This window comes from Melanostigma gelatinosum, assembly GCF_949748355.1.
Source record: "Melanostigma gelatinosum genome assembly, chromosome: 22".
Classification (NCBI taxonomy): domain Eukaryota; kingdom Metazoa; phylum Chordata; class Actinopteri; order Perciformes; family Zoarcidae; genus Melanostigma; species Melanostigma gelatinosum.
In genome coordinates, this window is record NC_136655.1 from 11,383,792 (window position 1) to 11,398,714 (window position 14,923).

At 43.4% G+C, this 14,923-nt stretch overlaps 2 protein-coding genes across 5 annotated transcripts in view; one reads left to right on the forward strand and one right to left on the reverse strand.

The window, feature by feature from the left end:
* The window catches only part of cerk (ceramide kinase), a gene marked incomplete at its 5' end in the record, with an annotated part of 35,103 nt that extends 23,221 nt beyond the window's left edge, over positions 1-11,882 (reverse strand). For both annotated transcript variants that reach the window (XM_079294297.1, XM_079294296.1), the window contains 3 exons: positions 1,128-1,250; positions 2,452-2,586; positions 11,732-11,882. In XM_079294297.1, coding sequence (XP_079150423.1) covers positions 1,128-1,250; positions 2,452-2,586; positions 11,732-11,882 — 409 coding nt within the window. The remainder of the gene's footprint in view (positions 1-1,127; positions 1,251-2,451; positions 2,587-11,731) is intronic.
* A 1,684-nt stretch (positions 11,883-13,566) lies between these two features.
* Positions 13,567-14,923, forward strand: part of tbc1d22a (TBC1 domain family, member 22a) — an 89,585-nt gene continuing 88,228 nt past the window's right edge. For all 3 annotated transcript variants that reach the window (XM_079294432.1, XM_079294434.1, XM_079294433.1), the window contains exons 1-2: positions 13,567-13,729; positions 14,213-14,269. In XM_079294432.1, coding sequence (XP_079150558.1) covers positions 13,668-13,729; positions 14,213-14,269 — 119 coding nt within the window. In that variant the 5' untranslated portion in view covers positions 13,567-13,667. The remainder of the gene's footprint in view (positions 13,730-14,212; positions 14,270-14,923) is intronic.

The window sequence follows — 14,923 nt, forward strand, 5'->3', positions numbered from 1 at the left end:
TGACAGCTATTGAAAATAGCTTGAGGGATAAAAAGCCTGGTCCTCACAGAACACCCGCTCCCTCCATGCAGAATAAACTGTGCGGTACAAAATCTTACAGTCCAATCTTAAAGCCGTTTTGCACCAAGCACGGATTTTCAAAAATATGCCACGGAAATTCATGAAAACTGGATTTGTGGGTTCTTATAAATGTTTGCAAACCCCTGCGGGTCATCAAAAAAAAAAAACAACGTATAAATAACTGTTCCAAGTTATGCCATACCTCCAGCTATAGCTCCAGGTAGCTCGCTACCACACTGGGGTAACGTCTTATACATTTTTTTCAACACCTGACATTGCACGAGAAACGCAAGATATGTTATATTGTGGTTAAGGAACAGGGATAGTCACGAAAGCTACAGCATTAGAATCTAATTTGGGGTCCGATTAGTTTATGTATTGTGTAGCCAGACAGACAGACTCTGCCTGGATCGGTTTTTGTCGTGTGGAGTGGACATGGGCACTAAATATGGGGTATTTTTGCGATGAAACTGGAACACGGCAATACAAATAATTCCCACCGGATATTTTTGCATCAAACTCTTGAGCAACAGCTTTTAACCTCACACACTTAAAGGAGCAGTGTGTAGGATTTTAGTGGCATCTAGTTGCAACAAACTGAATACCCTTCCGCTCCGCCTTCCATTTCCAAGTGTGTGGGAGAACTACGGTGGGCTGTAATGTAAAAATGTTTTTGCTTTTGTTTGGTTTGTCCATTCCAGGCCACTGTAGAAATATGGCAGGCCAACATGAAGTCCATGAATCCATGAAGAAGACTCCCTATGTGACACAAACGGCTCATTCTAAGCTTACGGAAAACACGACGTTTCTTAGTTTCAGGTGATTATCCACGAATAACAACGAAAATTACATTCAATATCTGCGAATAAATCCCCCTAAATCCTAAACACTGTCCCTTTAAATCTAGTGCTCTGCATTTATCCGAGTGCTCATTAAGCCAGATTCCTAATACGTGGAACTTTTATGGCGCATTGTCCATAAAATGATTCTGATAACGTTGAGAAGCTCTGAGTGAGTTCAAAGTACATTCCCACGTCTGTTAGGGAACATCATTAAACAGTACATACCGAGTAATGACAGTTGCTCATTGATAACTTGGATCCACCGCTCGCAGAGGCCCTCGCTGGCAGAGTGGAAGGTGACATCACTACACCGCCACTGGTGCCGCCTCGTTCTTCTAACGTAGGAAACTGCAGAGGAGCAAAAACAGAAGGAACAGAGCGCTTGCTGTATTATGATTGTTTATATTTGTCATCGGTAAAAATGTCAGTACGTTCGTTACCAGCTGGCTTTGCTAAGTTGCAGACATGGCCTGAGACTGAGAATGAACCCTGGCTTTATCCTTGAAGCCAATCAGATGAGTGCGTGAGGAAGAAACGAGTGCATATGAGAGTCATATAATATCCTGCTCTGAACATTGCTGAAATATTTACGTTGAGGAGCAAAAGAAGAAGAGGAAGAAGAAAAAAAAAATCACTCGCTAAGCACTTCAAAGTCAAATGTTCACACTCAGCATTATTTTCATCAGATAGGGAAGTTAACTTTCCAGGCAAGTTCTTCAGACCAAATCGCTTACAGCACCTCGTGCTCGCGGTGGGGTAAAGCACAGAGAGACGTTTAGGAGCGCGTGTAAAAAAAAAAAAGAAAATCATCCTTCTAATAAGTTCCATAATCAGGATGGAACTGACGGGACGTGTCTTTGAAGCCAAGTTTCCACGGATCGTGGGAACGCAGTGGTGTCAGGCTCGACACACTAACGCCAGTAAAAGCTCACATTAGCGAGGTAATTTTGAACATTTGGCTGCGATAAATAATGTAAATCCGATCTTGTTTGGATATAATCTAATGGCTCAAAATTAAGCATGAGCCCAGAAGTCACTGGCATGCTGCCATCTTAGACCCAGTCTGCTAAGCCGCGAGGGACTCTCTTGTTAATGCATTGCTTTCAGACTGTGGAGCTGTCGACGGGCTTATTTGCCGTGTCAGATCACTTGTGATTGGTGGAGCTGACGACTGGCTTTTGTCACACTTACTCAAAATGCAACTGCGATGTGGCATTGACCTGCTATAGTGAAATGAAAGTGACAGGGATAAAAAAAATGGCTTCAGGCAACTTTGTTGGAGGGAACAAAATACACTATCTATTTCTTAGAGCGGCAGCTCAGCTACTAAGTGGTGCAACAACACATAAAGGTGGAGGACTTGAAAATGGCTTAGATATCCTATCTTTTAGTCCCTTATATATCCCCCCTTCCCCAAAAGCACTGGATCCTACACTTCATACAACAAATCATACAACCGTTTTTCAGAGGCTGAGTAGCGTACTGACTTTGACGTGTAAAATCAGTGGAATGTCCCTTTAGAGTGTGATTATGAGTGTAGGTTTGATACCTGTGAATGCATGCGGGTACAGCTGGGAGTGCTGCTTTGCCTTTTTCTGACTCCTCCTGGTCTCCGCGTTGTCTTGATCCTCTTTGGTGTCGAGGACAGCCACTATTTCACACACCTGAACAGCATGGCTGTGTGCTGGAGAGACATGAATAAATGCATATTTTACTCAACCGCATCACACAACAATAACCGGTCCGTGGTGCTCTTCTGATGGAACGGTTGGTCGTGTGTAATACATTCTCTGACGTGTGTACACACATTTTTGACAAACCAAAGCAATTATGGAAGTGACTGTTTGACATATTGCCCAAACATCATTCATCACTTTTGTGAAGATCATTAAAGCTGCAATAATCAATATTTTTGATCAATTAGCAATGGATCACATGACCATAGGGGTCACTTATGGAGACAACCCCACAAAGAACTATCACCCAACTCAGTAGTTCCCCTCATTCATTCCAGATCATTGTTTTGCTTTTACGGCCCATAACTTCCACTGTTTATTGTTTCTGCTCAGTCTCGTCGAACTCATCGGCCTCATTTCCAGATGTAGCAGGCAGCTGTTTCAGGGAAGAAGCTGCCATGCAAACCCGCTGCACGCTTCCTGCCCAGCACCACATGGCACACAGGCAAAGTTAGCAACCAGCTGATGAAGTTGAACATTGAGCAGCTTATTAAGAGCCGGGCATTTCCCTCGGGAGTTGGTGGACGTCAAAAACAGAGCTAAAAGGAAATGAAGGTTTAAGAAAGTCGAGGTTCCCCCTTTAAAATGAAGACAGCTTCATCCATATCTTAGGACCTTACCATTCATTTCACAAAAGGAGTAACAGCCATACATCCCAAGAGAGCTGCTGTGTGTTTGGGAAGGAACTGCATCTTCTTGTTCTTTTTTTCTCAGAGTGAAACAGAGTGGCCAGGGGAAATCCAAATAAAAGCAAAAAAATCATGGCATAGGAAGGGGCAACTCACTGCTGTTTTACTCTACATCTCACAATAATAAAACATATGATTTCCCTTGGGAGCCATTTCTATATTTTAACTCAGAAATTGTGAGCATTCAAGCACAGAAGATGGCGACGCTACTCACGGAAAACAAATTCAAAAGTGCACTTTTGTGCAAGGAAAAGGGCAATGTTACTTCCAACGAGTTTAACTGACCTCTTCAACTGCATCACATACAGGCATTACAGCCGCTCCTACAAATGCCTTCAGCCGATATGGTGAAGTGGATGGGAGGGAGGCACGACATATTATTTCTCTCCCGGGACTCTGAGGGAATAGGATTTCATTTCTTTTCTCAAATAAAGATGATGCGCCACACAGGCATGAATAACTTTATGGCCATCGATATTCACACTTGGACAAATAGGAAGAGTTATGGCCGTGTGTGTGTAATGGCTTTATTTTGGAAAAGAATAATAAAAAGAACAAGGAGGTATTCCAAATGTGGCACGTGTAGTGCTCTGCCGAAGGGATTGTTGGGTGCTGCGTTAACATATATAATGGATTACTGAAAGTTACTGACGAACACATTCCATCCATTTTCGAAACATGTTTTAGCGTTTACCATTAATTCCCACTTTGTGGCGTGCTGGTCAGAAACAAAAAGATATCTAAGCTTGCTTTAAAGCTTTCCCTCGGGTACTATTTGCTCACAGCAGGTGTTCTGGTTTGTCATATTAAGAAAAGCCAACTAAAAACATTCATTGAGGTGCCCCAGTAAGCATGACAGTGGAACAGCGATCCACCGGTGCGCGGTATCAAGAGCCCTGCAGCTGAAGGCTAAATGGAACGCAGCCACTGTTAGTTTAATTATGTACACCTGTGCTTTCCCTAATGTGACATTTCAAAATGTTTTCTGGGAAGAAGGTGTCGGCCTACGATGGCTCATTGTTGACAATGAGATTTAGGCTACAGTCGATGGATTTAGGTCAGTCTGATGTTTGAAATGAGTCTTAAGGGAGTAACAGATCATCGAGGTGTTGATTTTAGCCGACATTCTGAAGACTTGCATCAGAATGTGGAACGTAAAAGCGTCGCAGGGAGATAGCCGAAATACATAAATCGACTTTTACTATTTCTGTTGTGCAACATGTATGTCCTGAGAAGAATAGACGTATTTAGGATGATGTTCTAACAGTCATGCACGCGTACGCAGATGAGCAAAAGCATTATCCTCTTTGGTAAACTGTTGCACGTTGAGTCACAGATACCATAGAGTGGGAAAGAACCCAAGATTACAAACAAACTGCATTCGACTTGAGATAATTCAACACAAACTCTTGCATTGGCTGTTTGTTTCACATCCGAACACCACGCTTGTATCCGATTTATGGCAAAAACATTCATTGGAATACATTAGAATATCTCATCTTGTGTTTTACACATTTACACGTTTGTTGTCTTGAAGCTCCGTGGCTTACGGTCAAACCTGAAAAAAATGAATAATGTATGAAATCTTTTCTCTGTGTTAGCCTGGTGGGCAAATCAACTTCTGTCGAAGGCAAAAAGCCGACATTATTCACCGAGTCAGTACAAGCAGAAGTACCCTGACCCAAGGAAAACGAGCACAAAGCCAACAATTTCAATGAAATGTGTTCGGGAAGGAACTGGAAACAAACTCTTGACATTCCAACACTGCTCCAATAACCCTGCCACACACACACACACACACACTCTCACAGGAGGCATAACCATGCTCAATTACACAATAATCCCATCACTACACACACAGAAGACACCAATTCCTCTACTTCTTTAGCTCAGTGCGGTCTCTAAGCTACATGCTAAGCCCTCGGCCATACACTCTCTGCTCTGCTTTTGACATACTTTTCTTTGTGCTTGCAAAGAATCTCAGCACCGGCAGTCAGCCAGTGTGTGCTGCCTATTCATACCACAGGGCTCACTCAGTGTGTTGCTGTGAGCCGAAGGGGTCCGCTGTACTTGCAAAAAGGAAAAGGACTCAGGGTTTATTTTCTCTAACGTCTGGAACTTGCTCTGCACTTGGAAGAAAGTATTCAAATGTGTGTTTTGTTGCTGCAAAGCTGAGGTGATACCTGTGAAGAAAAGTTGTGGCAACCAAGCCGGTGCTTGAACGCGGCTTCAGCGATCAGTTACTCCGGAAAAAAAAAAAAAGCCCCGGATGTGACGGTGAAGCGCGAGAGGATGAGCCCAAACATCTCAAAGAGACAAACCACAAGAGATCGTGTCACAAGCAGGGCAGTAAACACTGGAGGCTGCCAGGTGATATTGATGTCAATGTTTTCATATAAAGCCATAGAGTTTTAACGCATGAAAAAAAAAGAAAACACTTCATCGCCTGACTTGCAAAAAGTATTGTTTATGAAGGAGTAAGGCTGTACATCATTTACAAGATGCATGGGTATGATTCCAACTGAAGCATGGCCAAAACAAACTGCTGCTTAGGCCCAATAATTATGAAATGAATGTGGACTTGAATTTAACTGGAGGATTTAAGCTGATTACCTGCAGATAATAGCAATACATCACTTTAAAGGGACATTCAACATTTTGCAAAATACAATTATTTTCTTTCTTGCACTTGCAGAGAGTTAAAACCTGTTGTCTGTATGGCAAAAATGTATGGCGCTGGTTAGCTTAGCTTAGCATAAAGACTGGAAACAGAGAAAAACAGACAGCCTCGCCCTTTTCCAAAACAGAAGAATCCACCTACCAGGAAGTGCACCTGGCCAAGAAATGGTCCCGCTTTTAGATTTCACCGAGATTAAACAAACAAAGGGAAGTGTTATTTTATTGAGCTTTAGCAGTGCTAGTAGGTTTTGGACAGAACCAGGTTTGCTGTCCCCCTGTTTCCAGAAATCAAATAATTGTATTTCCCAAAATGTCAACAACAGCAGCAACGTCAAACAACATGTGAAGTTTCAGTTCAGGCAACATGAGAGGTTCAAGTTGACGGCCATGGAAAATAAGGACAAGTTCAAAGGCACAATCACATGGGATCCGATGAGAACAAGAGGCAGCACGGAGAATAACCCGGGCATGTGCAACGATACCAATGTGCAAGACAGGAAATGGACCTCAAATTCTGGCAATGGCAGTGTGTCGCTTTGCCCAGAGTGTGAATGTAATCCCCAACTCTGGCATTGTTTGTGCCTTTTGTTTTTCCAGCAAGACAGAAACATCCAAGTCCTCAGGGCACGGGGTGCTACTGGTTTCCATTCCAACCACATGGGATGGATTAACACCTGCACCGTTGCAATCTGTTAAAGGGCCAGGACCAGTTTGCAGATCTTCGAGATCAGATCTGTGAATTTGTATTTCACGTGATTGCATGCATCAGTGGCTCCCAGGCTTTTTGGCTCGTGACTCTTTTAAACACGGGGTTAATCACGGGTGGCATGTGTGACCAGTTTAACCGTGGATTTATTAATCCCACGGTAAGGCTTTTAAGTAAAGTTACAGTAAATCACAAGAAAAAAAGAATACTCTCTTCCATTATTCTAGCTATATGTGATCATGCAAGCAAGCTGTCGTTTCCGTTCAGGTGATAGAGCAACCTTAGTGGTTTGCTTCAGCATAATCATTTAAAAAGAAGAACATAAGAGAAGGCATCAGGTTTAAAATCAGTGAAGTGGCCCTTTAACTACCTGAAGGGTAAAAATCCAGCGGTACTCAATAAGGATTTAGAGCCACTGGTCTTGGGAACGATTGCATCCTATAACGATGGAACAAAGAGGATCTTTCAGTTAATGTAATGGAGCTTAGGGGGTCAGTTAAATGCAGCTCTTCGATCGCGGCAATTCCGTTGAAATAACTTTTGCCCTTTTAAAATGCTGGTGCCACCGGGCCTTTATGGGTTCAGGCAGAAAGCACCGCTGCTCGGTCTCTGTGGCGGCGGGTTAGTATCTTTCCCCTGTGACAACTGATGAGCGACCTTAACCGAGTATAGCAGTGCAGCTGAAGTTCAGACGAAATTGGTGCAAACGTTAGGAGACTGCTTTGCACTTTTGTGGTGGATCAACAAGTACCGGTGCCTGCCGTGGTACATCTGTGGATACATCACGATCCTGCTCGTCCTTTGTGGCATCGCACTCAAAAAAATGTCAGTTTCCTAGACAGTGCCTCGCATTAACATAACGGCCGCGAATGCCTCGTCACCGCCTTTGGCTTCTAAGTGTCCCCAGACATTCGCTCATCGGCCCAACATGAGGACGTGTACGATATATTTGGGGATGATCTTGCATGATTTGATCTTAACTCCATACATCCGATGATTTCATGCGTGTGTGTGTGTGTGCGTTAACAAGAGATTTTGTGTATATGATGTCTGTGACAGCACAGAGTCTGGCCTCGCCTTCTTTTTGTCCCCTGACAACAACAACAAGCTGTCATCATATTCATATTCATATTCTGCTGTTGTTGTCGGCACCCCTCCCTTTACACAGTGGATCAGCATGTAATCCCTTTATTGCTACGGAGGTTTTGGCACCGACAACGTGCCAGCGCGAGCTTAAGGAAATGCTCGCGCTTGTAGGTGTCCCCGCGCTATTCATGTAGTTTCCATATCGTTTCCGTTTTGCTTGCACACATTGCATTTCCAAGTGGCGCAAGAGAGGGCTTTAACTGAGGGCGTGAGACTGATGTCGGGAGATGCAACCTAATATTTAAGCATTCTTTTGGCCCCGTGCTGGATATTAGCTGCAGATGTATGCAAGTGTTTTACTGCATTATCCTAAAGAAATATGGGTTCATATCAAACAAGGTGGAGGATAGGGACTCCGTCACTCAACCGCACCAACACATCGTCTTCCAGGTCATTGATTCTTCGTGTAATTACCTTCAGAGACTCTTTGCTCCTACAGACCCAAGCCGCAGGTATATAGATACAATCAATGTGATGAAAGGGCTTGTATGGCTGCCAGTAAAGCAGTAAAAAAAAAAGTAATGCGGTCTCCCGATCTCCAGCTGTTGTTTTCTGGCCCTGTTTATTCCTCGGTGCCTCTCTCTCGCTCGCTCTGCTGGCGTCTCACGACGTACAGACAGGGCTGTGCATTGAGCGCCCGCTTTAGATTACAAAGCGGTAGCTCTGCCTGGGTACACATGGCAGTGAGCTGTCAAACAAGACACGTGGATTCCTCCCGGGCACAACGGGTTTAAGTCAAGGCTGTATCGGCAAACAGATGGAGAAGGGAGAAAGCACAGCAATGGTGGAAGGTATAACAGTCAATCGGGGTGCAATGGTACTGCTAGATCACTACATGTGCACAAAAGTAGCGGTCAACACAAGTCATTATTTTGAGCTGCGTTTGGATTTTCAGCATGGCTTCATGGGACGGCAATGTCGGTGCGTTTGTCCACCCCTTTGGTTCAGACTGAAATATCGTATCTGCATTATTAGCAAATATTCCATAAATTGCCATAAACTGTACTACACACATTCATGTTCCCCAGAGGATGAAGCCCAAAGACTTCGGTTGATGCTCTGACTTTTCCTCCAGTGCCTCCGCGAGGTTGAAGTAGTTTGTCCTTTTGGTCAGGTACCTCAGGAGACTGGATTTCCATGCAATTTGGTACAGACAGTCGTGGTCCCCAGAGGATGAAGCTTAATGATTTTGTTGATCTTCTGGCTTTTCAGCTGGTGCCGACGAAAGGTCAAGCCGTTCACTGAAGTCGTTCACAAGACACAGCGCTGCTAGCATGGCTCCAGCCTTCTTTTTCCTTCTTTCTTTCAGAACTTTTGAGACTCACTGTAGCGCTACGAGTAACTGATGCACAACATCATGCAGCTTTGTTTTGCTTCTTTACTTGTTGTATGTGGATTTTGCGGAGGGATTTTGTTCCAGAGGAAATTGTGTGATGCTGATACCCTATTTCAGCCTGATTTCCAATACTTCCTGTATTGCTATAAGTGAATCCCTGACTGTCACACTTTGGATCAGTATCCAGCTCTGCCATATGGGAAAGCAAATATCTAAAATAAAAACCTGGCCACGAGAGATATCCAGGCTTAGAGGGCCTGAGGAAGTACTACTCGCAAAGCATAGTGATTTGGAGGAAAAGGGAGATTCTCTCCAAAGCATATGCCATGATTTCGTGAAGATTTTCTTCCAAGATGGGAACATGCATTGTGTAAGAGGAGTGACTCTGGGATTATGTGGACGTAGGATTTACTCTAGGCTCGGAGGCCATGCTATCTCAGTGATTGGATTCTGTCTGTGTGTATCTGTGCGTGAACAAAACATTCGTGGCTCGGAAAACCCTTGTCTTGTTCTCTACTTGGCACATCAGACCGACCGACGCTCGTGATTCGACCCGAATCCACTCCAACGTCGAGAGGTAACATTCGCTCATGTTGTCTAAACCAGAGCACCAGAGTGGTGTTTACCGCTCATATCAGTTTCTCTTGCCATTTATTTTGAAATTTTGGGAAGAAAAATGGAAAAATACGAGCCACCTGTCAAATTTGAGTCACGCTGCATGAATGTCTGCTGTCAGCTGGGATGTTTCTGTCTTCTCAGAGCTGCGTTTCACAGATTTTTCTCGACTTCTAAATGTTATTTGATAGAAAATGTTAAATGTGTCCCGACTAATATGTCACCTTCTATCTGTTGCATTCCCCCTGATACCCCTTTGTTTTGTCGCCTCATTATTTCCATTTTAAGTCAACTACACTGGAAAATCATGTTGTACGTGACAAAGAAAAAGAATCCGTCTCACTCCTTAATTACTCATTCTTCAATTGCATTATTTCTGCTGTCATGGGCACTGAACCTGCGACCGTTCCTTGGGACGATCACCCCCGTAGTTACTGATTAACCCGACCGCACTGACTTCTAATGATAGCCGCACTCCACTCAAAGAGTACATGTATAAAAAAGATCAACATAATCAGCCACTTCAGCTTGTTTAGGCAGTCACAGTCATTGAGTTCCTCATAAAGAGTGTGGCTCTGTTTGATGTTGGACTTACTGGATATTTATCACCTGCAAAGTCTCCTTGCTTGATTCCTAACTCCAGGGGAAACAGAGCCCTGCTCTCGTCGCAGCGATCGCTGGGGGAGGTTTTGGCGAAGCCGCGTTGAACATTGACGCAATAAATGGAAGTCTTTATGGCAGGTTATTATAGGGCGCTTGATACCACTTTCAGGAAGGTCAATGGCCAGGTTTAAACTGAAGTGTGCAGTGCCAGCTGTAATAACTCCACTCGATATGGTACAGTAATTGCAGACCGGGGAACTCATCTAGATGAACAAACATTAGCCTCAGGAGGTTATGAGGACGTCTGGATGAAGTGAAAGTTGTCTGATGCAAAAGATGGAAAGTCATCTACAACATCTCTCCCAATTCATAGTCTATGGAGCTGCACTTTGGGAGCAGTTCGACTCACAAATTAGAGTTTTGGCACTCTGTTTTTGGTAGAGAGTTGTTCACGTTAACTATTTTTGGACTGTTATAGAACATAGGAATAACACGCATGTGAATTTTGTTCCCCTTCATTCTTATTTTTTTTTTTTTAGCAGTTAGCTGTTAGCTGGGCAACAGCAGTTAATGGGTGCGTAAACATTAATGCTGGAGTAAGTAAAGTATTCTAGAATTAGTGTTTTTGTTATGTTTGTTTAAATTGTCCTTACATCCCGACAGCAATCAATTCACCCCCCCCCCCCCCCCCAAAAAAAACCAAAAGTTGAGTGGCTTTTCAGCTTGGCCCTAAAAAAAGCTGACATTTTGCAGATTTTTCTCAAAGCCAGTCGAGGCAGAAAAAGCCCCTTTCACGAACGAGAGAGCGCGTGAGCAAACTCCTTCAGCGGGACAAGTGAAATAACCCTCTTCTAGAGTCTGCTTGTAAGAAACAAGAGCCTCCGAATTATCTCTGAAAAACCCCACGCGTGTGACCTGCTCTTGTCAGGCCACAGACCCTCAATCTACAGAGGCAACCCGACTGTCGCTCCCTCAACATGTGCATCATCCTGATAAGGAGAGCAGAGAGTGGGAAGACAGCTTCTCCAGACTTTTATTTTTATTTTTGCATGGATGACATGGTTACCAAAGGCAAATTATTTCTTGGTGGGATATATAGGCTTTAAATGAAAACTGAACAACATTGGTTACTTCCTTTGATGTTTTTGACCTTTTGTGTTGATATTACATTTCCATATTTATTTCTCTGAATTTCAACAGGATTCGTTTGGGCTGTTTGGCATATAGTTCTTATGTTTTAAAGATATGAACCAAAAGGCTGTTTATTTATGTTATAAACAGTTATGACAATGCAAACTCATTCAACTTGTAGGACTGACCTGTTTCAGCACTGTTGCTGATGACTCCAGAGCTGCGTTTTCTGCCCCTCTCCATTTCCTTCCACGCTAAGACACTGCAGTTCAGAGCAACTTCTACCTGTCTGTGCTTGTGAAAGAGCACCGAAGACAGTAGTCGGGCTTGTTCTTCCATGATATCGGTCTGGACGCGCCGTTAGCGACGCGGTCGCCCGGTGATTCTCATCTCTACCGATGTACGGGCCCGCGGCTCTGAGTCCGAAGCGTGTTGAGTCAGTGATGGCCCCGTGCTGCTGCCGGGACAAGAGGGGACTGAAAACAAAGATCGTGTATGAGAGAGATGATTCACTCTATCGTGAAAATGAAACTGGTTTACTTCCCACAGGCCACTGGGCCGTCCTACAACAATCGTACATTGGAAATAACATAATAAATGACATAACCCGGCCTAAAATCTGTTTGTTTTTATTTTAACCCATTTTTTTACAGTTCATGCCAAGGAAACAATGTATCCAGTGTAAAATGTAAGTTCTGAACGATATAGGCTAATTCTAATTTCAACAAATATTTGCCATTTTCATTGAGACTTTAAGTATTTTTGATATTTATCATTAAACACAACTCACAGATGTGTAAGGGTTGATTTATTGATCAGTAGTTACCGACACAATAGCCTATTTGACTTTCCAGCACATTGTTATTAAAATATAAAATGCCGAATGATATGTGTGTGTGTGTGTGTGTGTGTGTGTGTGAGAGAGTGTGTTTGTGTGCTTTGTACTGGAACTAGGGCCCCTCATAGTAGCATGCGCTGGGGCCCTTCGTAACCACATTACGCCACTGTTTATAACTACAAATTATTAAGTGTAGTTTTTTTTTCTAGAGATCAATGAAAAATAACTAAATCTTAGATGTTTTATCTGAAAAAGTTCACAGAGGTATGACAACTTTGACCACTTTCCCAATAACATCGACACCCCAACGGGCGTCTCCAGTACCGTGAAATAGTGAAGGAGTGAGAGCTCCAGCCTTAAATCCTGCCTGCTGCAACCCCGTGGAACAAACACTGCATCAGCGCGTTGCGTAAACACACGAGCCCTCTGGTTCATGAGCACCGAGGTGCCGCCACACTGTCACAGACTGAGAATTTAATAATTACCGTAACCTCGCACAAGCTCCAGACAGTGACGTGGCAAACACCAGCATTAAGAAAAATGATGACTCAACTGTGTTTGTGTGGGTTTGACCTCCACAACAGGCTTCTGCGTTGAGAGTGAGGCAAAGTAAAAAGGGGAATAAGAGGAGGTGCTGACCAGGTACAACTTTTTACTAATAGTGCATTTCCATGTTCAGGCTGGATCTGGCCCTTAGATAAATATACTTGCCCCTACAGCTGAAATCATAGTGTAGGTAAAAAGGCTCATGTAATTCCCAATAAATGTGACATTGTAATAACACTGCCCCGGCATGATGAGAGGCACGCTATTTGAACTATGCTGAAATTACTACGAATAAACTTTAGAGACAATTAACATTGGTGCATAATTTTAAAAAACGTATTGAACTGCAAATACATCCGCCTCATACTATAAACTGCTATGGAAATAGTAGTGTTAAATGATAAGCATTTTTCTCTCCCTGTCTCTGGTCCTGATGCTGATGGTCTCTCTTTTGATTGACACACTCGTGGTTTCATTCAACAAAGCAAAGACAGATCATGACGTTGGCAGCTTGCCGTGCCACCTAATAGCAGAGCTCACTTGTGATTGGCTCACATAGCGGAAGTGTCGTTCCAGCCAATCACAGCAGCGTTTGCTTGCCGATTAGGCAGTATCAACATGGCAGCTCTCTGAGTTTTGGAGGAGGGTACATGGTGTAAATAAACACATATTTCACGTTTTAAAGATAACGACAGCGTTTGCGTGTTTGTGTTTGAGACTGGTTGGACCATAGAGGGAAAATGTCGAATGACGGAAAAAAGAAACAGTTCTGGAAAAGAAATGCAGCGAAGGTTCCTGGCAGGTGAGTGACGTGTTCCCTCCTGTCGGCTAGCTTAGCCTAGCTAGCCTCACTGAACTGACGCTGCACTGTGGAGCTTCAAACGGAACTTTAACTTTCACTGACGGTCATCCAATGTTGCACAAAGTTTGCGAGTTACACCTCCTGTAACGTGCCATTGTCTGTGGTAAATTAGCACTCAATCACAGGTTTCGCCTCTCCGCCTTTAGCTGACTTAGAGCTACGTTGCTAACAGCGGCTAACAGCTAACGTTAAGCAATTTACCCACACACCGCAGTCACAGAGTTCTAACAAATTATATTATAACCATTTTATAATACGAAGTAGCCATGGGTTTACAGCAGCAGGTCGTTTTCATGTCACTTAGCCCCAAAATTGTAGCATTAACCGGCATTGTTTTTGGTATTCAGAAGCTAGCATGGCTAGCTTGACAGCCAGTTCTAAATTAGCTCATTCATTTACATTCTCTCTTCTTCACTTCCTCAGCATTCAGCATGTGTACGGCGCACAACATCCACCTCTCGACCCGCTCCTCCATGCTAAGTAAGTTAAAAGTACTTCGTCATTGTAGGTTAATGCACTTGATGTTACTGGAGCAGTTTGGTGCTCGTCTGGACTTCTGCTCACCGCAGGTTTTTAAGTTTCTTTGCTGATGCTAACCGTTTGCCTCAGTTGCTAAACGTCATGCTACCCGAGCCTGAAGTTGGCATTCTCGCCTCTACGTTTGCTCCAAAATAACTTTCAAAAGCGGAAGTGATGTATTCATTCGGCATGAAACAGTGGAGGAATATTTATTGCCTAATCATGGAAGAACAGTTTATTTCATAATGTTTTGACAAACAGACAAGCTTATCTGATGTGTTTTAGGCTGACTGGTTGTCTTTCTCGTTACTTAAGAGAAATACTTCCTTGATGATCAGCACCACGTACTTTATGGATGATTACGCAATACTTTTATTGAAGTGGTAAAAAAAAATCTAAGGACGTCAGCATAAACCAGGACTTCATCTACTGGTTTGAGTTAATTTCAGTTCACCATTACCAGTAGAGGATGAGTATTTGGCAGAAGACAACAAAACAAGTCAGACATCTTGAAGGGTAGCTACCGATCCCCTCAGAAGACAGAACACTTCATGCTGTAAAACATGTTGTACTTTTAGCCACATCCGCAGGAATGTGGGAGTGTTTGTTCTGCCA